At 36.1% G+C, this 22,922-nt stretch overlaps 4 protein-coding genes across 4 annotated transcripts; 1 reads left to right on the plus strand and 3 right to left on the minus strand.

The window, feature by feature from the left end:
• The first annotated feature begins 1,347 nt into the window (after positions 1 to 1,347).
• LOC135117486 (probable prefoldin subunit 4) lies at positions 1,348 to 2,545 on the plus strand. Its single transcript, XM_064036825.1, has 3 exons — positions 1,348 to 1,538; positions 1,603 to 1,824; positions 2,111 to 2,545. Exons 1-3 carry the CDS (start codon positions 1,506 to 1,508, stop codon positions 2,261 to 2,263), a joined length of 408 nt encoding a protein of 135 aa, XP_063892895.1. The 5' UTR covers positions 1,348 to 1,505; the 3' UTR covers positions 2,264 to 2,545.
• LOC135117485 (sodium/hydrogen exchanger 8-like) lies at positions 2,320 to 9,041 on the minus strand. Its single transcript, XM_064036824.1, has 7 exons — positions 7,663 to 9,041; positions 7,365 to 7,521; positions 7,127 to 7,281; positions 6,823 to 6,974; positions 6,016 to 6,144; positions 5,359 to 5,451; positions 2,320 to 4,604 (listed from the first exon to the last, which is right to left on the minus strand). Exons 1-7 carry the CDS (start codon positions 8,885 to 8,887, stop codon positions 4,452 to 4,454), a joined length of 2,064 nt encoding a protein of 687 aa, XP_063892894.1. The 5' UTR covers positions 8,888 to 9,041; the 3' UTR covers positions 2,320 to 4,451.
• Positions 9,042 to 10,503: 1,462 nt separating this feature from the next.
• LOC110370097 (oxidative stress-responsive serine-rich protein 1) lies at positions 10,504 to 13,632 on the minus strand. Its single transcript, XM_021325828.3, has 2 exons — positions 13,331 to 13,632; positions 10,504 to 12,582 (listed from the first exon to the last, which is right to left on the minus strand). Exon 2 carries the CDS (start codon positions 12,470 to 12,472, stop codon positions 11,945 to 11,947), a length of 528 nt encoding a protein of 175 aa, XP_021181503.2. The 5' UTR covers positions 12,473 to 12,582; positions 13,331 to 13,632; the 3' UTR covers positions 10,504 to 11,944.
• Positions 13,633 to 19,447: 5,815 nt separating this feature from the next.
• Positions 19,448 to 22,519, minus strand: LOC110370159 (UBA-like domain-containing protein 1). The gene is made up of 4 exons (XM_021325892.3): positions 22,267 to 22,519; positions 21,530 to 21,607; positions 21,033 to 21,290; positions 19,448 to 20,224 (listed from the first exon to the last, which is right to left on the minus strand). Exons 1-4 carry the CDS (start codon positions 22,375 to 22,377, stop codon positions 20,198 to 20,200), a joined length of 474 nt encoding a protein of 157 aa, XP_021181567.1. The 5' UTR covers positions 22,378 to 22,519; the 3' UTR covers positions 19,448 to 20,197.
• Positions 22,520 to 22,922: the final 403 nt, after the last annotated feature.

Below are 22,922 nucleotides of genomic sequence, written 5' to 3' on the forward strand. Positions count from 1 at the left end.
TGGCTAATGGGCTTCTTATAGGGTGCTCTTCTTAAATTTTTGGTTATCTTGTGCCAATTCTAATACTTCCTTACACCCAAGTCACAACCTTCTCCTCGATTTGATGAACATAATTATGCCTCGGAAGACCCCTTCCTTCTTTCCTTCAAGCATCCCTTCTACTATGACGATGTTTCTAATTTTCTAATGTAGGTAGGACGCACGCAGGGTTTCCAATCGTTTTACCTCGCCTGTTTTATATAGTAATTAGCTGTATTTTGCTCCAACTTATTGAAGCACGTTTTAGCTCGATGGACATCCTGTCCATGGAGGTAAAACTCAAAATCATTTATTCAAACTCGGCTGCAAAACAGCGTTTTTAGTCGAAGTTGACAAAAGGCAGTCCACAAAACACCCATCCTTCACCACTTCCAATGTGTTTTTGCTGGGAAGAAGTAGCGCATTTCCCCAGCAATACCTACATGTCTATCAGTAGGCTAGATGGATGGTATTCTTATACAACGGAATAGAATGAGCAATATTGATATAAATGATTAAAATCAAGTTAAAAACTATCACCACATGCTACCTAACTCAACCATTTAATTTTTATAATAAACAGCACAGGGGCCCGATTCTCCTAAGTATGATCGAAATAGCAGTTTTAACCATAGCGGGCATTCTGCTACTAATAAAAGACCAATCGTATTCGATTGACATTTGATTGGAGTGCGATTGGTCTGCTATTTTGGTGATTTTGGTCTATACGGTAGTTTGCTGTAGATACAATCATTTTGCAAACGTAAATCATTTGCAGATAAAACGATTCATTATTGAAGGACAGAAAAGGATAAAAACGTTTATTTCAAAGAAAAAATAGCGGAATCCCACATACGCTTCAATCGTAATCGAGTCGGGATTGGATCTCAGTCGAATCGAGTCGAACGTGAATCGTATGGCACTTAAGTAAAATTAGGAGAATCGGGCCCCAGAAAATTAAAGCCTCCAATTATAGTTACGTTTATAATTAAAATAGGATATAAGAGAGTGCCAATGTGCTAATCTGTTAAAGTTATCCAATCTTGTACATTTACTTGTACTTATAAATGAATCTATTAAATTGGACCGCTCAGCCAAATTAAAATATATTTATATATAAATCCTATGACGACCACTGACCATTATGGTCAGTAACCTTGGACCACAAACAGCAACGCTTCTCATAGTCATGGATTTTTAGCGGTTAGCCCATAAGCAAACTAAGCTCGTGGCCGCAGTTTTAGGGGTGTACCAGACAATCAAACTGCAGTCCTCCAATATGGTCAATCCGTTCTCTGACAAGTGACAGTGACAGTCATAGTGATTGTCGACAGTTGACACTTACTTGCTCTAGACAGTTGACAGTCATACTTGTTTCGTGCGGCTTCTGGTGGTGTAATTTTTTGTGTTTAGAGACTTGAGTGGCCTTAAACACCAAAATTTAAATATTATTTGCTTAACAATTAAAAGCTATACCCAAAGATACTATGGCTAATTCGGGAAAAGGAACTTTTCAACCAGTAAGTTCAGGTAATTATTAAAATGAGGTTATATTACAGTCTGTTCACACATTTTTATTTTTAGGACTCAGATGTTCACATTTCGTTCGAAGATCAACAGAAAATAAATAAATTTGCTCGTTTAAATGCTAAAGTAGACGACTACAAAGAAGAACTTAAAGTTAAACAGAACGATATGAAAAACTTAGAAGAAGCTGTGGAAGAACTCAGTCTTGCTGATGATGGAGAAAAAATTCCTTACCTTATTGGCGAGGTCTTCATTTGTCAAGGACTTGAAGATACATTAGTGAGTAATATTTTTAAAACAGGATATGACTTCATCTATATAATCGTAGAAAACTCCTTTGAAGTAGGTATTGTCTGTTACTATGAGGATGTTTCAAGCTCCTGTCGGTTATTTAGCATGTACAGTAGTATTACTCTCCTCACTCTGACCAAATATTCTGGTTGGTAGAATCTCACTATTATGATTGTTTACGTATCTGGCTAGCTCTGATAAATAAAATGTTCAATTCTGTATTTACCATCCTCATTTTGTCAGTACTTTATTAAAGAAATCACTTATTTTTCAGAAATCATTAGATGAAGCCAAGTCACGAAAAGTGAATGAAATAAATGAGCTTGAAGCCAAGTGCGATGAGCTTAAATCTCAAATGGGTGAATTAAAAGCCCATCTTTATGGCAAGTTTGGAAGTCATATAAATTTGGAGAATGAAGAAGATTAACTTTACTTTACTTTTACTATAACTATAATTTGGATTACATTAATAAAAAACAGCACTCCACATAATAAATATTTATATTATATATTGGTTTAAGTATATAATCATAATTGCTATTAGTAAAACATATTACAGCTGCTTAAGTAAATATCACAACTAATTATTTTGAAAATTTAGATAGTTATAACATTATTATAATATTTCAGCCATCTGGGATGAAGCTGTGTACTCATTTTATGATTATTGTTTAACAAAACATTTACTTAAAATAAAAGATTAACTACACATTTCTTTTTTTTAGACTAGTTATATGTTTTCACAAGATTACTAGACTTTTTCAAAAAGTCATTCCCCTGCTATACTATTGTAATGTAATGTTAGAACAAAATCTCAACAACACAAACTGATTGTAAAGTTCAGAATCACATGTTGTGCAGTTATAACGAAACACAAACGTTATATATCTAACATAGTATAATTGATACAGAAAAAAGGATCTATTTTCTGTAATATTTACACATACATGCATTTATTTGCAGCAATTGTAATTGTTTTTATATCCTTTCGCTTTTTCTATAATATTAAAATCCACATTTACGTAGTTACAATAGTGCTGATGTGGTCAAAATATAATAAGACAGAACACAACAATAATTGTGTCTGCTACTCAAAAGTATCAATATAAGGTATTGCTCCATGCACCCACTGGCAGACATATCCAAGAGCTGAGAAAGAAACGTGATGTACACTCCCATTCTTTGCAGTGACATATCTGCTTTGAATGTAATCAAATCTTAGTGCAATGCACAGAATTGTACTGCAAACTATTTACAAGATATACATATATGAGACATGAATCTCAATGTTGATTGTAAGACGTATGACACTATCAAAAAGTCAATCTTGAATTTTAAACCATGATCATTTCAACTAAATGTAATTTATGCACTGAGATGAAAAAAATAAAATTAAAGCTAGTTAACAATGCTTAAGTACATACCATTTACAATACCTATTACTATTAAATCACATTTAATGTGTATATCTACATTACACAACCAAAATACTACAATGGCCTGATAAAGCATATATTATTTGCGATTGTAAATAATAACTTGTGTTGAGAGACCCATTCGATGGCAACTCTTGTGACAGGCGCATGTTGTTAATTAATTTACATACCACGCCCAAGACAAATACAATACAATACATACAATTTAGCTAAAAGTTATAGCTATAAGAATCCATTTCTAAACATTCAATCATATCACACATTTCTTGACTAAAATAAATTATAATACTCGATAGGAATCCTTGATAAAAATAGTCACTATGTGTAATTGCTATCATAACCGAATTTGATACAATTATTTCAATTACATAATTGGTGACAATACTGAAAATTTTTGAACATTTAATTATCCGGTGATCCATTTTAATCGGTATATTTGCTGAAAATGAATTAATGTTGTATACAAGCGCGGTGGCGGTCCCAAGGGAACATTGCTCGGGGATTATTTTGTTCCGTCTCCCAAAATAATAATTGCACTTTCGCTGGTTCAATCAGAGAGTACCACAGACGCGGCGCCAGCGTCTTTGCTATTGCTTAATAATTAAAATAAATCCACAATTTTCCACCGCACTGGAGTCGTGGCGAGTACTCTCTCTTAATGCGTTAACGTTTACAATAAAAAAGAGTGCCCGCCTTCATTTAATAGACATACATAGACTACATTTTCTTTAATTTGTAGAAGTAGTGCAAGCTCAAGACTACACCGAAAAACGCGCGAACTAAACTAGAATAAAAGATAGCACAAAAATGCAAAAAATCAGGTCACATTATTAACTATTCCGTCAGCTATTTCTGTCCCTAAGCTTGCACTTCACGCAGTTAGATAGCTAAATAAACAGTGTTACAAAAGTATTTTTAAAAATATAATAAGTTATCATAGCCAAAAAATCTTTTTTATCATAATTTGTAATATCTACGCAAACTCTATACATTTGGTTGTGATTTTCCTCGTTGCGCTCATTACATATTAGATAAAAATGTAGCGTACGCGTACGGCTTTCGGCTTGACTTTTGTAACACCGCACATGTTTACGTGTTATGGAATAGTCCTAAAATCATCTGCAAGTTGTACAACTTAATTCAGGCTCAGTATATCAACATACGTAAATATGTGATGGTTTAAACACCTCTCTGCAGACTGCTGTGCGAATTGGAATGTGAGCTTTGTTGTAAACTCTCTTCTTCGTCAGTTTCGCGATCATTCGATATTTTAATAGCTTGGTACCACTGGTTGGTAAGATCCGTCATTTGGCTTTTACAATCCTTTAACTCCTGAAACATTGATAAAGCAATTTATCGACTATAATTTCTTTCATCTGTAAGGGCATAAACTGCGTTAAGCGTGCCTCTCGCGTGTCCATACAAAAACGACCCGCGCGTGCCCATGCGCGTGCACACGCTCGTGAGCCCGTCGCGTGATACTTCCGTGCAATGGGGCACGCATGCACGCGACGTGATCACGCATCACGCACCACGAATTCCCCGCACAGTAACCTAGATTCAACGAACGGGCTTACTGGCTGGCGTCTTTTTTTGGCAATTCGTCGTCGCCGTCTTGATAAATAATACAACATTAATTTATCCATTATTACTTATTCGACTGTACACCTCCAACGTCAAAATTGTACTGAGAAAACTGCGTACGCGGATGCACGCGCCGGTGCCCGCGCATAAGCACGCGAACGTGCTCACGTGCGTGCACCAGAAGCGTGGCCCGCGACGTGCTCACGTGCGTGCACACGCTTAACGCAGTTTATGCCCTAAGTCGTGCTTGCATACATCCGATACATCGGAAAATATTGAACGACCCGTGCAACGTGCAACTGTAACTTATATGCGAGCAATTCAATAGTCGCACACTGATTGAGCTAGCTGAGTCGGCCCATATTTTGATTATTTTTACAAGGATGAGTACCAAAGTAACCTGTTGAACATAGACTAAAATTAAATTATTTGGACCGAATGGTTGATCATTCAATTATTATGCGGCTATAGAGATAAGGGGGTAAAGCAAATAAATAAGTACCTGATGAGTAAATCTCCTGGTGAAGAAAGGGGTGAGATACTTCATGTCTAACCGCACAAAGCCTCGCAGCCGGGTTGCATGCGAATAATTTACCTGAAACATTGTTCTCGTTATTTTTTAATTGTTTTCAGTATTTTAAGAACTCTGTTCGTGCCAAACAAAGATATTAACAATACAATTACAGCCTTACTTATAAACGTGAATTAAATATAAGTAATACTTAAGGGCTGTTTAAGAAAATTCTTACTAATAAACGTTGCTTAAGCATGTCTTAACTAAAATTTAATCACTACTTAAGACTTTAAGTAGTGATTAGTTAAAATGTTGCTTAGATGGTGATTAGAGATTTTATAAGTAAGGAGGTAATTATTTAATTTTTTTAAGACATATATTTTAAGAAATTATAACAAAACGTAGATTATGATAAACACGGCAACCACGGCCTAACTACGATTTCTTTCGTAATATAAACCCCACCATGAACTACGCACGGAAAGAAGTCCCTATTGAGCAGTTTATTTATTTGAGTGTAATTGCTATCTTACTAACAATGCGTAGGTATGTAAATATGGTTCTCTCCAAGTTTAATGGCGGCTAGCTGCTAATTTCCAAGCACATTTTTAAGTAAGTAATAGGTGAGTGAATATTTTCCCTTACCTCTAATTCCTCTTCGGTTATCTCAGACAAATGTTCCGAGTCTATGGCCTGGCCCCATTCCCGTGTTTTTGACAAACTTACTTCTTTCTGTTTACGTAAGGATCGTGAACGCTTTGTTTTTTTGTTAGCCTGTAATAAAATTTAAATTAATATAAGTATAGTTATAATTAAATATTGACAGCCTTACTTATAAAAATCAACAAATCATCTTCTAAGCATTGTTTTAAGTAATTACTACTTAAAGCCTTAAGTAGTGATTAAATTATTTTGACCTATAAACGTTGCTTAAGCATGTCTTAAGTAATGAACAGATAATGACATAAAAACATACTAATTTCTCAACACTACCGGAATGTTGGTAGCTTAAAAAAATATTTGTCATCAAAACGTTGTGTAATGGCAACAATGGCATCCGTAAAATATAAAATTAAAAAGTTGAGCTGTCAATAAACCGGAAATGAAAAATCAGCTGGTAAGAATCCAGCCATTTTGATAATTAGCGGGTTAAACAAGGGTGTGAGGCTACTTAATGTGACAGCTCATTTAAGACATTGCTAAGAAAATGATTTATTTCAGCCACGTTTATAAGTAAGATTTTTTCTTAAACATCTCTTAAGTATAACTTATTATTTTATAAGTAAGGCTGTATGTCTTCTTTTTCATCAAACAACATTTTGAATGAGCATATTTTTGGACTTGCAATGAACTCTAGTTACAAGTATAACACCTACTTACTATTTTCGCAGTAGGCAGAACTTAATTAAGCAATAACAGTTTTTTTCTTACTCATAAAAAAAAATTACTTACTCTCAAAAACTTGAGTAAAGGCATTGTTGATCCACCAAAGAATAAAGTTGTAAATAATACTATTATAAGAGTCGTGGTTATGATCACATGACGTGTTTCGTCAGAGAAACCCAAATGTAGTGATAGTGCATAGGAAATTGCTCCTCGTAGTCCTGCAAAATTATCAATTTATTCTTAAATTATTTATTTACAAGCAAAATAAGTTTAGTTGCGAAAATGGGCTAATTAATTAAATAATATCCTCGAAATTTTGAGAAAAGGATAATGTTTAAAAATATTTGTAACAAAAAAAATAACTTCTTACCACTGAACCACATTATAAACATCATTTTCTTAGTTATCTTGTGTTCGCGGAATTTATTGCAGAGTAAAGCAAGTGGGAAAATATTTGCAGCTCTGCCAACTAAACACATGACTATGCTCCAAACTACAAGTGCTGGTTCCACACGATGTCTGAAGCTGGACATACAAAAACATTAGTATATAGTATTTCAGGACAATAAATTAATTGTTGTGGCAATTTATTGATTCAAATACAATACCTGAATATGGCCAATCCTAAGTATGCAAATACACAGGTTTCAGCAATAAAAGCTAAAGTTCTCATAGTCTGCTGCATAGTAACCTGTGTCACTGTAGATAAATTGAAATGTGTGTAATGAGACATTACTACTCCACAAAATAATATTGCCATAATTCCTGAAATAAAAATAATTCTTGATTAAATAATGCTTGATAATAGCAAACTACTTAAAAAAAACTGTCAATTTTTAACAAGAAAATGTACTTTAAATTCTTAAAGCTTGTAGATCTAATGATTTAATGAATTATGACACTTACCTGATAGATGAATACCCTCAGCCAATACGTACGGAGCATAAGTAAAAACTAACATCATACCAAATTCAAGAGATGGATTTTTACGTAGATCAACATGTTTCAAAAGTAGAGCACTAACAAGTGCAAACAAGACTCCTATTCCCGCTGAGGCAAAAAACATTAACCAAAATCTATTTATTGCAGAAAGGATGGCTTCACCAGTAGACATTAGAGGATCATTAGAATCCAAAACAGCTGTTGTCAAAACAATAGCAATAGCATCATTCAGAATGCTCTCTCCGAAAACCAACATGTTGAGCACTGGGTCTACGTCAAGTGCGTGGAAGATTGCTACTGTAGCAACTGGGTCTACTGCTGATATCAGGGAGCCAAAGGCAAAAGACTCCACAAAACTCAGTTTGTACACTACCTGGGCCAGCCCCAGCAAATATATGCCTGCACCAATCACAAATGCTGATATAGCAGTCCCAACTATTGCAAAAAGTAGAATTGATCCAATGTTTTGGAAAAAGTTTCCTTTGTGCAAATTGTAACCTGATTCAAAAATTATAGGAGGTAGGAGTACTAAAAAAAAGGCAGTTGGAGAAAATGCTTCCTCCTTCCTCCAATTTGCAATGTTCTTAATGGACATCAAGTTTATAATCATACCAATCAAAGCACCAAGGAACACTATTACCACACTTTCAGGCAAATATGAGAATCCAGTTTGAAGCATAAGATGAATTAGTAGAATACCAAGTGCTAGCACGCACAACACAAAAAATATGGCCATAGAACTGTTGTGTTCATCTTCAGCAGAGCTTTTCTCAGGTAAAGGTGCTGCATCTGATGGGCTGACCACAGAGGCATTAGGAGTTGCAGACGCAGAAATATTTACAAGTACTACTGACAATATAGATTCATTCTTTTCTGCAGCCATATTACTTTCAGTAGAAGAGCTCGGTGTTGAATTCACAATTTGATTGTTTACAGTTGATTCACTGGAACTTTGCATACTTTGGTTCTGTATACTGGCACGCTTTGACCTTGATAAAATTTCACTTTCATGATCAATTTTATTATTGTCATTTCCTTTATCTTTCCAGTTAATATGTGGCTCAGAAAATACCGACTTCTGGTTTCTCTGTTCGCTCGATGAAGATGACGACTTCAAATGTTCTCCATAACAAAAACTAATTAAACATATTATACCGATCCAAAATATGTCCTTTCGAATACATGGCATTTTGGTAAATTTTTGGTGTTCACTATATCAGTTAAGAGCCTCTCACTGTATTTCTCAAGTCGTTTGTATTTTGTTAAACTTCTATTTTCCGATATTTATGGGTAGAGGAAAATTATGGAAAATTATTATAGCTTCGTTGACAAGACAATGTTTGGTGACAGATGGGATGGAGATTTTATGTCAGCCTGCCAAGTGTCAAGTCGCACGTCACTGCTGCGTTCCGCTTGCTCCTTAATTCTGTGTGTCGACAAGTTTCAATAGTGTGATGCCGGCTATAGTTTTCATAAACATTTTGTCACTTACTTAAGGTTACTTGTAATGGGCTGTGGAAATGTTCGAAGGAGTTACTGCGGCCCTGGGTACGTACATAAAGGGCTAATGAAGGAACATGGTGGGTTTTCGTCAGTAAGAGTCAGACAGCGTCTTCGCGCTCTCCAACGCCTGCTACCTGGCCCTAAAAGAAAAGGAGAAAGAAGTTAGTCAGAAAACTATCCAAATATTCCAAGAGATTTTGAAAACAATTTGACAAGAAATCTGGAATTTTTTGGGTCCCGGCTCAAAGGGCTCGGTGCAATACTCTTTTTTTACTTGGCAAAGGCTCACTCACATAGTACCTAGGTAAAACGCCATCTGGCACTATTTTTGGGAACTTTTTTTAATTCTCCAAAAGAAACCCTCCCATTAAATTGTGATTGAATCTCAGTTGAATATCAATGGTATGTCGTTTAAGTAAAATTTGTAGAATTGAGCCCCCGACCGGCGCGACCTAGGCGACGTCGGCGAGAGAAAGGCTGAGGGCAAAGTACCTACACTCCCACGAATGATAAAATTCACCCCCGGGTGAAGGTTTCAAAGGGTGTCCACGGCAGCTCTTGTTCGGTGGCACTCCTACCACCGAACAGTTGCTGAATACACAAAGTAATCCCTGAGTTGCACATGATACAGCTCGGCGACGAGTGGGATGTCGATCATTCAATCCACCATGCTCTGGGGTCGATTCTGCTAATTTCACTAAAACGACATTCGATTCACATTCGACGTGAGATCCATTCTCGACTCAATTACGATTGAAGCGTATGTGGCATACCGCTATTTTTTCTTTTTAATAAACGTTTTTATCATTTTCAGTAATTTAATAATGAATAATATTGTCTGCCAATGATTTACGATTGCAATATGATTATAGAGCGAACTACCGTATACTATAGACCAAATGGCAGACCAATCGCAAACCAAAAACCAAAACGCAAAAAGTCTTATATTAGTAGCAAAATGCCCGCTAAGGTTAAGGGTCAATTCACACTGAAAGAGCAGCGGCCGGCAGCGGCCGTAATTGCAAGGGATTGAGCGTGAGCGCGGCGCGGCGCGCGCGGCGCGCATCGCGCCGCGCTCTTACATTTTCCGTGCTCTTACGGCCGCTGCCGGCCGCTGCTCTTTCAGTGTGAATTGACCCTAAAACTGCTGTTGGGATTCAATTTCGACATGATTAACTTAGAAGAATCGGGCTCCTGGAGCAAGATCCCGAGCCCTGGCGCAGTGGTTAATGTTTGCTTGGAGCGTCAGGCGCGGGTTGCGACCACTGAACTAAAGGGTATTAATGGATATAAAAATACCAATTACTTACTTCTTTTTTTTATTATACCAATCCTTAAATTATTTTATTCATTTTTTACTTTACTTACAAGTTACAAGTAAAATTAAATGCTTCATTCAACAATGCCAAGAAGATAACTGGTCAGGGACATAAAACGGTCGAGTCAATAAGGCCCCTTGCCCACGGCTACTTTTTGTAGGTACCAATGCTGTCGCGTGTAGCATCGTGTAGGTCGCTAGCTGTGTGCCCTCGCTCACGGGAGCAAATTCAGTCGCGATGACATCATCATCATTACAACATTCAAAAAACTCTCTCCCCCTGTGTTCACTCTCTGATGTCGTACGACGCGGTCGCGCGTTTGTAGCGATACAGTAGCATGTTGCAAATGCCAGCACCTAACACGCGTTAGAACTTTAGAAGATATGACAAAAACGCTACAAAAAGACTAGCTAGTTAGGCCGATAGGGTATCGGCCTAACGCCTCACAAATTCACCTAAATGTAGCTGTCAGCATGTTATGCAAAAATACATAAATTTTAAACTAGATACAACATATTCGATAATTACGTACTTTTTATTGTATTTTGGAACAGCTGACACAGCATAATATTAAAATTACGAAATCTAGATTGGAATTGTGTAAATGTGAGCTCTTACTCAACCATTTCAAAGTCTGCATTAGATAGTACGTCACCTACTTGCAATTGTTGATTGAAGATAGAATGTCACCAAAAAATACCATACAAATCATAATAGATAGGATTTGATAGCCATTTCACATTGTTGTGAGAATTTCAAAGATTTTGAACTCCATAAATGAAATGGCTTTTAAGGTGAATGCTTCAACTATCAGCAGGAAATTCAAGTATAAAATGGTTTTGTATGTTTTACCTAAGTTAACATTCAATATACGTGATCTAATCAATCATGGTAATAATATACCTCAAACCATTTTTAATGTCCTCGTAACTCGTAACATATCGGATTCAAATGTAATCCGATATGTTATATTTTGCAAAAAGTTTATCAGATTACATTCAAATTGTAAGAACACTAGCAGTTAAAGCATTTACCTTAATTAAAAATAACTAGTTCATAAACATTCTTAATAACAGTGACTTGAATGTAAAATTGCATCATCATCATCATCATCTCAGCCATAGGACGTCCACTGCTGAACATAGGCCTCCCCCTTTGATCTCCACAGATACCTGTTGGAAGCAACCTGCATCCAGCGTCTTCCGTTTTTAAAATTGCATATCTACATTGTAATCAGGTTGATCTTATATTTAACATGGACTTGACAAAACTGATAATACATAATATATAAAGCAACGCAAAGGATCTTTTCAAATTAATAGTACATTTTCCCCATCCAATGAAATGGAACATAATATATTTGCATTTTGTACTACTATGATTTTTTTATTCTTGGTCAGTGTTGTGTATACTTATCATTTTTATCATATGTACATCATTTCAGCCATAGATGACATTTTTTTTGGTATATGTACTAGAGTTTCAAAATAACTTGCTAATTCATCAATGGTGACATCACAGGGAGGATTAAGAGCTTGCTGAGAACAGCTGCCAGATCTACTCTGTTGTTTTGATCCTCTTTGCTCCTGCGAAGTTGACGCATCATTTTTCCACCATCTAGTCTGATTACTTTCACAAGATGTTACAAAATTCTGAAGATTGGCATTGGAGGATATTGTTAGCTGGTTACAATTGTCAACAAGTGTGCATAAACTTAATGAGTCACATCTCTCAATATCTGACATGTTTTTACTTATTGATTCTTGGCGGTCCTCTGTTTCTAATTTGACATTACCAATTTTTTTTAATATATTCAATATCGGTTCTTTTATAATTTTTCTATGTTTCTTTTTGTAGATTGCTGGTTTTTGTTTCATTTGAGTGGAACATGAGCATCTTGTTTCCTTAGTTAGTGGAGTTGTCTTAAGAAATGTTTTTTTTATTTGAGACATTTATAAATGGATTTTCATTACTTCTGTTTTATGTAATTTAAGTGGTTCTATTTCTAACCGTCCCATTTCCACTCCAAGTATTATATCTTCTTTTTCCATGGTTCCTGATACTGAAACAAAATAAAAGTAGTAAAATTAGTTTCTCACAGGTTCACTTGAGGCAGTTCCAGATAAAATATAGAGAACTTCACCCAGAGATAGAGTAGTTTACCAAACTAGAAAGAGTTACTTTTGCCAAAAAAACTCCTTGTTAATTATAAGACAATTGAATTTTAATTCCTTTATTTAAGACTGTTGAAGGACAAGTAGAAACCTTCCAGTTCCAGTACTAAAGTGAATATGAGTATTCCTTTTCATTATTATCACCTTAGTATTTTTACAACTACTAATCCCAGGTCTACTTTAATTAAGGTTCACCAAAAGTAGACTTAGAAAGGTCTACTTTTGGTGAACCTTAATTTAATGATGACTGCTATTTACCTATTAATAATACTAGGAAAACAGAAATGCTCAGTTCAAGCAAATACCACAAAGGAAACCTTTAAGCCTGAAATCGTTAATATGCTTTGAACGAGCGTGGTGATTAACGCTCAATGCTTTTATACATGAGAAGAGGCCTGCGCCATGCAGTCCAGTGAGACGAAGAAAGGCTTATGATTATAACATTTAGTTTTCTTAACAATAAAATAAATTGTTATACTATTTACAAGATTGGGAAACTATGTCAATTCTACAAAAATGAAAACACATACACATTGACAAATCATGCGAATTGTCAAAGTGGTTATTTTTATTACTATACATATTTTCGAAATACATTTCTAGCACAATGGGTAGGTATTATTGAATAAGACTTACTTCAAACACCACATAGATATTCTTCAAACGCATAGGTCACTGATGAGCATTAACGTTCTAGAATTCTTTGTTTATAGGTACCTTACCATTTGGTTCATGTGCCTTAAGATCAAAATATTGTAATGTTCCGTTTGCTAGCTAGAGAGTAAACACTAAAATAACACTGTTAGATATGTGCTTTCTTGTATATATCTTCATTAAACTTGATCGTAAGCCTCTTTTGCTTTTGTGGACATTTCATATTTTTATATATTGTGTTTACGTCATGTTCACTCACAGAAAATCTCTAGAAAAAATTCGAATCACAGATTAATAAAAACTATCAAAGTGAAAAAAGTACAGATGAAAAATGAAACCAAAGACTAATGAAACCTACTATTTGGCTCTGATTTTGCTCAAAAAAAAAACTATTTGTCTATGATAGGAGAGGCGAGTACCGATCGCAAACGGCGGCGCGGCGCGGCTCGGCGCGCGGTCGCTCGCGATCCAATGTTCTTGGGCGGGAGTTGATGCTATAATGCTATACTCCAAGGGTAGGCACATTATTATTGAATGAGGTCTCAAATTTGGAACAGCGGGGCGTGCAGCGCGGACGTTGATACACAAAATTAATACTTGCAAAAAAATCAAGGTACATACATAGGTACATGCAAAGCGCGTTCACAAAATAAATAGGTACAGAAGTCAATCTACATACAAAGCGCGTTCGAGTCACGCAGACATAGGTGTCTACGTGTGCGTGTTCACAGACGCGCTGTCTCAAAACAACTCAGAACAGTGCGAGCGCGGCTGCCGTTTTCTTGAGATACCCGCGTCACAAGGTTTATCGCACGCGTTGTGATTCCTAACTGTATTTTGACTGTAATATTTTAAATTTTAATAACAAAAGAAAAAGTAATAATGGAGCAACAAAAAAAGTCGTATTATGATTGTTCAGTGGACGGTTGTTTTAATACAAAAATAAACAGTGAACTGTCGTTTTTTAGCCTGCCGGTTGATTCAGAGAGGTATGTCATGTACCTATAGTACCTATAGTATGTTATTTTCTCATATTTCGATGATTCGTTTAATAAACGCAGTAGGTACAATTAGGTGGGAAGGTAAGCGCCCCGATAGGCTGATGATGATGATGATGATGATGAGTGTCGACCCAGGCGAACCTGCCTACCTACCCTCAAAGATTATTACTAGGTAGTAGGAGTTAATACATTTTTGTGATCATGGCGAGAGTATGTTGTGTAAGGTAGACGAAATAAAACCGGTCAAGTGCGAGTCGGACTCGCATTCAAGGTTTCTGTAGGTAGAAGCAAGCTTAGATCAGGGACTGTACCAACCCATTACATACAAAAAATTTTTTTTCGCAAGTAAAGAGGTACTTTGTTTTACATAATGTTTTATGGTATATAGGTATGTATGAATAACAAAATTATTTTGTTTCTGAAAAAGTTCGGTAGTTTATCAACCTCTTGTATGCCACATTAAATATTTTATTACTATTGGTTTATATTTCATTTCTCCTGTTTTATTTTCAACAATAAATACATAATTAGATACGAGTACCACTACCACGTTAGTTTTATGCGCATAAAAAAGTTGACAACCCTAGCGCGACCGCCGAGTTTAGGCATGAAAAGTGAAGTACATACATGAGATTGACTTCTGTACCTATGTATTTTGTGGCGCGTTCGAGCCATGCAGCGCACACATCTGAGAAGCTACTTATTGCGCGTAGACTAAAGGTTTTTTTTTGTGGGGAGACCCTTATGATAGCTGTGTTTGTGCTCCCTACTAAGATTATAAATGCGAAAGTAACGCGGGCGGAAGCCAGTAAATAAATAATAGGGATAATACATAAGTAATGTATGTATGTATACTATGAACGATAGAAAAAGCTCATTTTAAGAGTACTCTTTGAAGCTGATGATCAACTGATGACAGACTGTCTAATAATCTGTCTAGGTTATAGGCACTTTGTCATTTTCTTTTAGTTTTATCGTAATACAAACCAAGAAGTACTCGCCTAAAGTATTTTTAACTTCTTTTGCTTAGTAAATACTACACAACAAAAAAGTATGCTGAATGTAAGTGCTGGTTGTTGGTATGGTATATTCTTGGATGCCTATAGTTATTCTACAAATTATTTGATTTTTAGTATTACGGTGATCATAGCCTCGTTGTTATTTTTGTGGATATATGAAAAACCGCAATTTCATAAGGTAAGTTAAGTGGTAGGCATAGATTGTCGCTTAGCATTATGTATTCTTATTACCAAACATCATCATCTTCCGAGCCTTTTCCCAATCATGTTGGGGTCGGCTTCCAGTCTAACCGGATTCAGCTGAGTACAAGGGCTTTACAAGAAGCGACTGCCTATCTGACCTCCTCAACCCAGTTACCCGGGCAACCCGATACCCCTGGCTAGGCTGGTGTCAGACTTACTGGCTTCTGACTACCCGTAACGACTGCCAAGGATGTTCAATGACAGCCGGGACCTACAGTTTAACGTGCCATCTGAAACACAGCCAATGATGTCTAAGATATACTTAGAAAGTACATACAAACTTAGAAAAGTTGCATTGGTACTTGCCTGACCTGGGATCGAACCCGCGCCCTCACACTTGAGAGGTTGGTCCTTTTACCCACTAGGCCACCACGACTTTTTTTTTATTACCAAACAGCGCCCACCAAAACGGTATCACAAGCGTCTCATGAAAACTGTAGGATTTAGATTCATGGATAAATGGGCTATCTGGACCTATAATAACATTGTGCAGTAAATGTTGTACAATAAAAAAAATACACTAAAAATCGTTGCGCATGAATGGGGGGACTAGGTACGACACCCGATTTACATCCCTATGAAAACCCCCTCGCTCGCTTAGATAAGTCGATAAAAATAAAGTTAGATAACGTATAGCAACGTCGCGCAGCTAAGCGTGGTCCGTGGACCACCGGTTAAGAACCACTGTGCTAAACGATCGTTCTATTGTACAGGTCGTACATGGCTGGGCAAGCAAAATAGTGAGCGCGGTTTTTACACTAGGATAAAATTGCATTTCCGAAATTTTGATCACATCTACCAGTTACCAGTTCCATCTCCTTCAATGCATTATTTTTTGGATTAGATGGACGGCTCGGCTCGCTACGCCACATAGCAACTATTCTTTTAGGGAATACGGCTCGGTTTCAAATGACGCGCGCACCGCGCACGTTCGGGACACAAAATACATAGGTACAGAAGTCAATCTACATACAAAGCGCGTTCGAGTCACGCAGACAAAGGTGTCTATGTGTGCGTGTTCACAGACGCGCTGTCTCAAAACAACTCAAAACAGTGCGAGCGCGGCTGCCGCTTTCTTGAGATAAGCGCGTCACACAAAGGTAGATAAATGTGCACGCGTTGTGATACCTACCTAACTGTAATTTGACTGTAATATTTTTAATTTTAATAACAAAAGAAAAAGTAATAATGGAGCAACAAAATTCGTATTATAATTGAACAAGTTGACGGTTGTTTTATACAACAATAAACAGTGAATTGTCGTTTTTTTAGCCTGCCGTATTACCTATAGTATGTACCTACTTATTTTCTCATATTTCGATGGTTCGTTTAATAAACGCAGTAGGTAGGTACAGTTAGGTGGGCAGGTAAGCGCCCCGGCGGCGGCCTCTGGCCCAATGCCGTAATAAGTTTTGCTAGTGTCGACCCAGGCGAACCTGCCTACCTAGGGTAGATTATTGACTATTGATTAGGGTAGATTACAAAGATTATTGCTAGTAGGAGTTGATAATTTTTGTGATCATGGCGAGACTATGTTGTAAGGTAGACGAAATAAAACTCGCACATCAAGTTTTCTGTAGGTAGAAGCAAGCTTAGATCAGGGACTGTACCAACCCATTACATACAAAAATATTTTTTTCACAAGTAAAGAGTAGGGTAAGTATGTATGAATAACAAAATTATAAATTGCGGTTTCTGAAAAACGGTATCTCGTTCAAACGAATTTCCGTTGAAAGTGTTTATTAACCTCTTGTATGCCACATAAAATATTTTATTATTATTGGTTTATATTTCATTTTTCCTGTTTTATTCTCAACAATACATCAAATAATTAGATAAGAGTACCACTACCACGTTAGTTTTATGCGCATAAAACAGTTGACAACCCTAGCGCGACCGCCGAGTTTAGGCATGAAAAGTGAAGTACATACATGAGATTGACTTCTGTACCTATGTATTTTGTGTTCGGGATCTCGAGCGGGCAGGCATTTTGTTTTAATCGCGCTCTTTTCAAAGTCGAAATTTATTTTGTGCAATAACTTGCGGATAGTACATATGTTGTTGATGTTGTTAGTTAGAGTTAGTAAAAAAAACATTGTTTAATCAGACACTTTATAGGTCAGAGCCAGGGCCCAGGGTGGGGCAAGTGCCCCAGTGTGGCTACGCCCATGGTAATGCAGTTGTGGTGTCTTTATGTTTTCTATCTACCCTTCATCGTGGCCGTTAATTCCCTTAGCCGCCTCGTACGATACCCATGAAAGAAAGATGGGGGGTCCTATTCTGATCCGGGACCGTCACAAATCCCCGATATACCTACTACTATTGCATATCTATGCTGATAACAACGGGTTGATTCGCGTGAGTGGTTAAATTTATATTTTCAGAATGCTTGTGACTTAGGCACTCCGTAGAGTCAATTTAATTGTTCATTGTTCAATATACCATAAACAATATTTAAATATATAAAAAATTAGTAAATTTTTATTGCGAATGAAAATTTAAAAAAAATGATTTCAATTTGAAGATGACAATGTGCACATTATTGTGGGTCGGGTCGAGGGATTGCCTTAGATTAGACACAATAGACACACGTGCCTATAAAATATTTTATTACCTAGGTACCTTACTCATTGTTTCAGCTTATATTTAAAAGAAGTAAGCATTCGAATATTGTGAGCCCAATAGAAAGCAGCGATGCCCTAGCAGCTAATCCATCATTATTATATGCTGATCTATCAAACAACCAGGAAGAAAAGAAAGATCCAGTTATTGAACCTGAATCAGAATCTTGTTAACATTAAATTATACTAATTTAGAAAAAAGTTGTTTTTTTCTCGGTTAAATGTTTTAAAAACTTTTTCTAAGAACATCTTAGAATGGCATGTATGGACTATATTATATGTATTAAACGTTACGTAGGTACACTTCATGTGGGCCTTCAATCCAGCAGATGCACCAATACCTACACCAGTCGGTCACTGTGTTCCAAGGCCGTTGAGCCTCTTGACTCCTCAAGAGGCTAGTCGCCATAGGCCCGAGTGACACCGAAATGGCAGAGGCCGTGTTGGCGGCCTCTCACGACCAGGGGCCCGATTCTCCTAAGTTAATAATGTCAAAATCGAATAGAAATCGAATCGCAATATGATCGCAATAGCAGTTTTAACCATATCGAGCATTCTGCTACTAATAAAAGACCAATCGTATTCGATTGACATTCGATTGGTGTGCGATTGGTCTGCTATTTTGGTGATTTTGGTCTATACGGTAGTTTGATGTGATGATGAATGATTCATTATTGAATGGCAGAAAAGGATAAAAACATTTATTTCAAAGAAAAAATAGCAGAATGCCACATACGTTTCAATAGTAATCGAGTCGGGATTGGATCTCAGTCGAATCGAGTCGAACGTGAATCGTATGTCGCTAAGTAAAATTAGGAGAATCGGGCCCCAGACCCGCGCGCCTGGTATCTTCTTGACTAGTTTACTTGACTGGCGGTGCCGCAAGCGGCCTCGCGTTGCCGCGGGCGGAAACACCAACGAGGCGCCCGGTTGGTCTTGTTAAGTATGTAGTTAAAGTTTAAATATTTATCACTGAAAGTGCTCGCCGCGTCGCTGCCATTCCGGTGTGACTCGAGCCTTAGTACTTTTTTTTGCTTTGTCTATCTAGATCTACCTACGCAATGGTGCTATATAATCAACAATGTTGGGCAGGGTACCAAAACGCCCAATGTCCTTTCGGGAAACTCCAAAAAAAATATCTTTTGTTCTTATTACATTTAACAATTTCTAATACGCATTTGTGAAAAAATAATATGAATTCGGAAAAAAAGACAATTGCGACTTTACTGCGTATATTTTACGGTGCGCGAGTCCGACTCGCACTTGGTCGGTTTTATTTTATGTAGGTTATTTAATATGACTAAATTACATTAAATTTTAAGAAATTCACAAAAAACAACGCCACTAGTAAAGAACTTTTCTTTCTTAAATAGAAGAATGTGTCAAGTAGATAGAGACTAACTCCAGAAAATAATAACTTGACTTATAAATAAAAAACATATGCCAGAACTGCTAATTGGAACTATTTTTAACTAATTATTGTTTAACTTGGTTATGTAGTAAGGTATGTCCATGTAGTATTATAAATGGGGTTAGTCAATATGATTTTATTTCACAATTCTAACTATAAAATAATTAACGAAGTATGACGATAACTTTAGAAGCTAAAGCAAAATTCTCACTCTGTATGTTATTAAAGTCATGATTATTTAAGATTACATTTCTGTTACAATATTTTTACAATCACATTATAAATTTCGATTACCAAAACTAACACAATTCATAGTATTTATTGTGCACATTCTGAAACCTCTGTATATATAATATATATAATGTAGATACGACACTTTGTAATAAATTTAACATGATTGACTACAGTACAGCACCCCAAATATTGTCCAGCAAACCAACGCTGCTATGGGGTGTTTCCTAAAGTAATATACATTTCATACACAATTCCACAGCTCACATTGCGCACCATTAGAAAAATAAATTATAGATGCTCCTAAACTAACACCATCCAATTTATCTTGGCATGTTTTCGCTGCACATCTGAAAGAATAATAAGTTTATTCATCATTAAGGTCCTTTTATGACTGGACTAACACAAGCCAGAAAAGAGAATGGGTGTTCCTGGGCTATCAGCACCCAGTCATGAAATTTGTTTCAAATGATAGCTCTGGTAACTAGGAATTACTTTTACTGCGTGTTATACCATGGACCATTTGGGAAAAATATATTTGCATATTACTGCACCAAAATTATATGAATCAAGTCATTCAGTGATTAGCAGCCTTTGATGTTTACCTTACTTTGAGCTTCTTAAAGCTTTTACACCCCTGTTCAAATACTATACTGTATTTACTCATACTCATACATGTAAGGCTTATTGCCAGATTTTTTATAGTACACCAGGGGATAGAACAGTAAGGGCTGATTCCTCAATCCTCAGTTAACTTCTATCTGAGGAATAAATATGGCGGGTTGACATATTTTCCATACAAAAGCTGTCAAATCGTCAAACATATTCTTCAGATAAAAGTTATCTGGCGATGGAAAAATCAGCCCTTAGTATAGTAAATTATATATATATAATGACAATGAAGGGACTGCATTTTATAGCATTATAAAAAGTTGGTATTAAATGGAGGAGAGTGTATGGAAAACAAGCTAAATTAACTAAAGCAAAATGTGAAATAAAAAAAAAATAATAATAAAGCCAATTGATTTGGACACTTTAGGGACTTTGCTGTTAAATCCAAGTGACGTTACATGGAGTTTAGACTGCATTTATTACCAAAATCATCACTGGCTGATCACTAATAACCCAGGGTCTGATGAGATTTTTAAAAATACTTACGGCAGTTGAGCAGGAGATTGAAGAATAATTTGTCTGAGGGTTTGGAGTGCCAGGGAACATGTTCATCTGCACATGTGGCACTGGAGGGGGCGGCGGTGGGTGTGTGGCGAGCGGGGACACTGGGGGCGCAGCTGCACCCGCGCACCCTCCACCGCCCGCGTTGTTGGGGCTGCCCGTCGTCGACAGTCGTGAGAATGCCGCTAGTGCATCAGGGAAGTTTGGAGGTGTGGCTGGAGTATTGCAGGGTGTCATCAATTGCTGAAATACATATTTACATTTTTTTTATACTTATTCACCACAAGAAACTCAAGTCAAAATGGAATTTTCAATGATGCATATGAAACAATTAGCAACAACTCTGAAAACCATATTGATAAACATAAGCATCCAATAATATATTTTGTTTTTTTATGTATTAAGTAAGTCTCCCAGGACATGTCCGTGTGTAACCAAGAGCCAGCTTGTTGAATTGAATTTATGAATAAGTCACACAGTACCTGACGATAATGTGGTGCAGCAATACCATTAGCACCAGCGGGAATTGCCACTTCTTGAAAAAATATTGATAATGCTGTCTGAAATAAAAATAAAATAACAACAGTTGTTACTCTTGTGAAATTATAAAGAATGAAATATCATATATGTTCTAATTTTTAATGACCAACTTGGTGTTTACGTGAAAAGGATATAACCCAAAATAGGTCAATGCAACTACAACAAAATTATCCAAATTGGATACAAAATCTATGAACACTAGTCTTAAGTATAATTTTTAGAAATATAAACAAATATATTAACACATTGATGCATACAAATCACTTTTGTTCAATTTAAATATTGTTATTGTTAACAAGATCACAAGATTACAAGTACCTATCAACCAAAAACAGGGACTGACTAGGCACTGAAACATAATAGTACCTAACAATTATTGTTATATGCATATCAAGGTTAAATTACTAGCTCCGTTATTGCGTATTATTTTGTCAATATCAATAATATGATGTTTACAGAATAAGAATAATATGGAAATAGAAACATTTAAAATATAAGTGTACTAGACATGTTTAATGATGATTAAGATCATTTTTTTGAATTCATTATTAAACATACAGTAACCTTTTATATAATTGTTGATAACAATGTGTCACTGCAAAAGGCTATTGTAAATCAAAATATCAAGCAGCCATTTCATGATTACATACTGTTTGTTTACATATATTATAAAATTTACCTCAAATTGCCAGTGTGCAGCTTGCAATAACTGTTTCGCTTGTTCTTGTGCACATCCTGCTGCTAGCACAAATTGATTTATCATGACTTGTTCTCGTAAAGTCGAATCCATTGTAACAAAATTCAACAAAATATAAAAAGAGGTCCTCCGAATATCCAAGAAATAACAACTGAACCAATGAAAATAGAAGCTGAGAATACGTATGTAGTCAAAGCCTGAGCGCTAGTGTGCTTCACAAATACAACAAGTGTGAAAGAGAGATTCGATTAGTTTACGTAACAATCAGCAATTTATTTTAATGTGGCTATAGACACCAATTTGTTACTTTTTTTAGGGTTACCATTATAATCAAACTATACAACGCAATATTTTTTTTAGTAATATTTAAAGTTTTAGACTCCATTTTAATTGAAACAAAGTCATCAGATTTTAATTAAAATCATGTTTTTATGTATGGTCGCGTATATGGTGGACGCTTCAGCTGGTAGCGGAAAATTATGAGTTAAAAATGCTTTTACATTATTATTTTGCGTCAAAAAGTTCATCGGATTACATTTGTATTGTAAGCCGAAGTAGAAGTAAGTTTCTAAGTTAAGCGGAGGATAACGCAAATCGCAAAGATCATATCTTCTCCATATATTCCCTCGATTATAAAT

The sequence above is a fragment of the Helicoverpa armigera genome, chromosome 11 (genome assembly GCF_030705265.1).
Source record: "Helicoverpa armigera isolate CAAS_96S chromosome 11, ASM3070526v1, whole genome shotgun sequence".
Lineage (NCBI taxonomy): Eukaryota > Metazoa > Arthropoda > Insecta > Lepidoptera > Noctuidae > Helicoverpa > Helicoverpa armigera.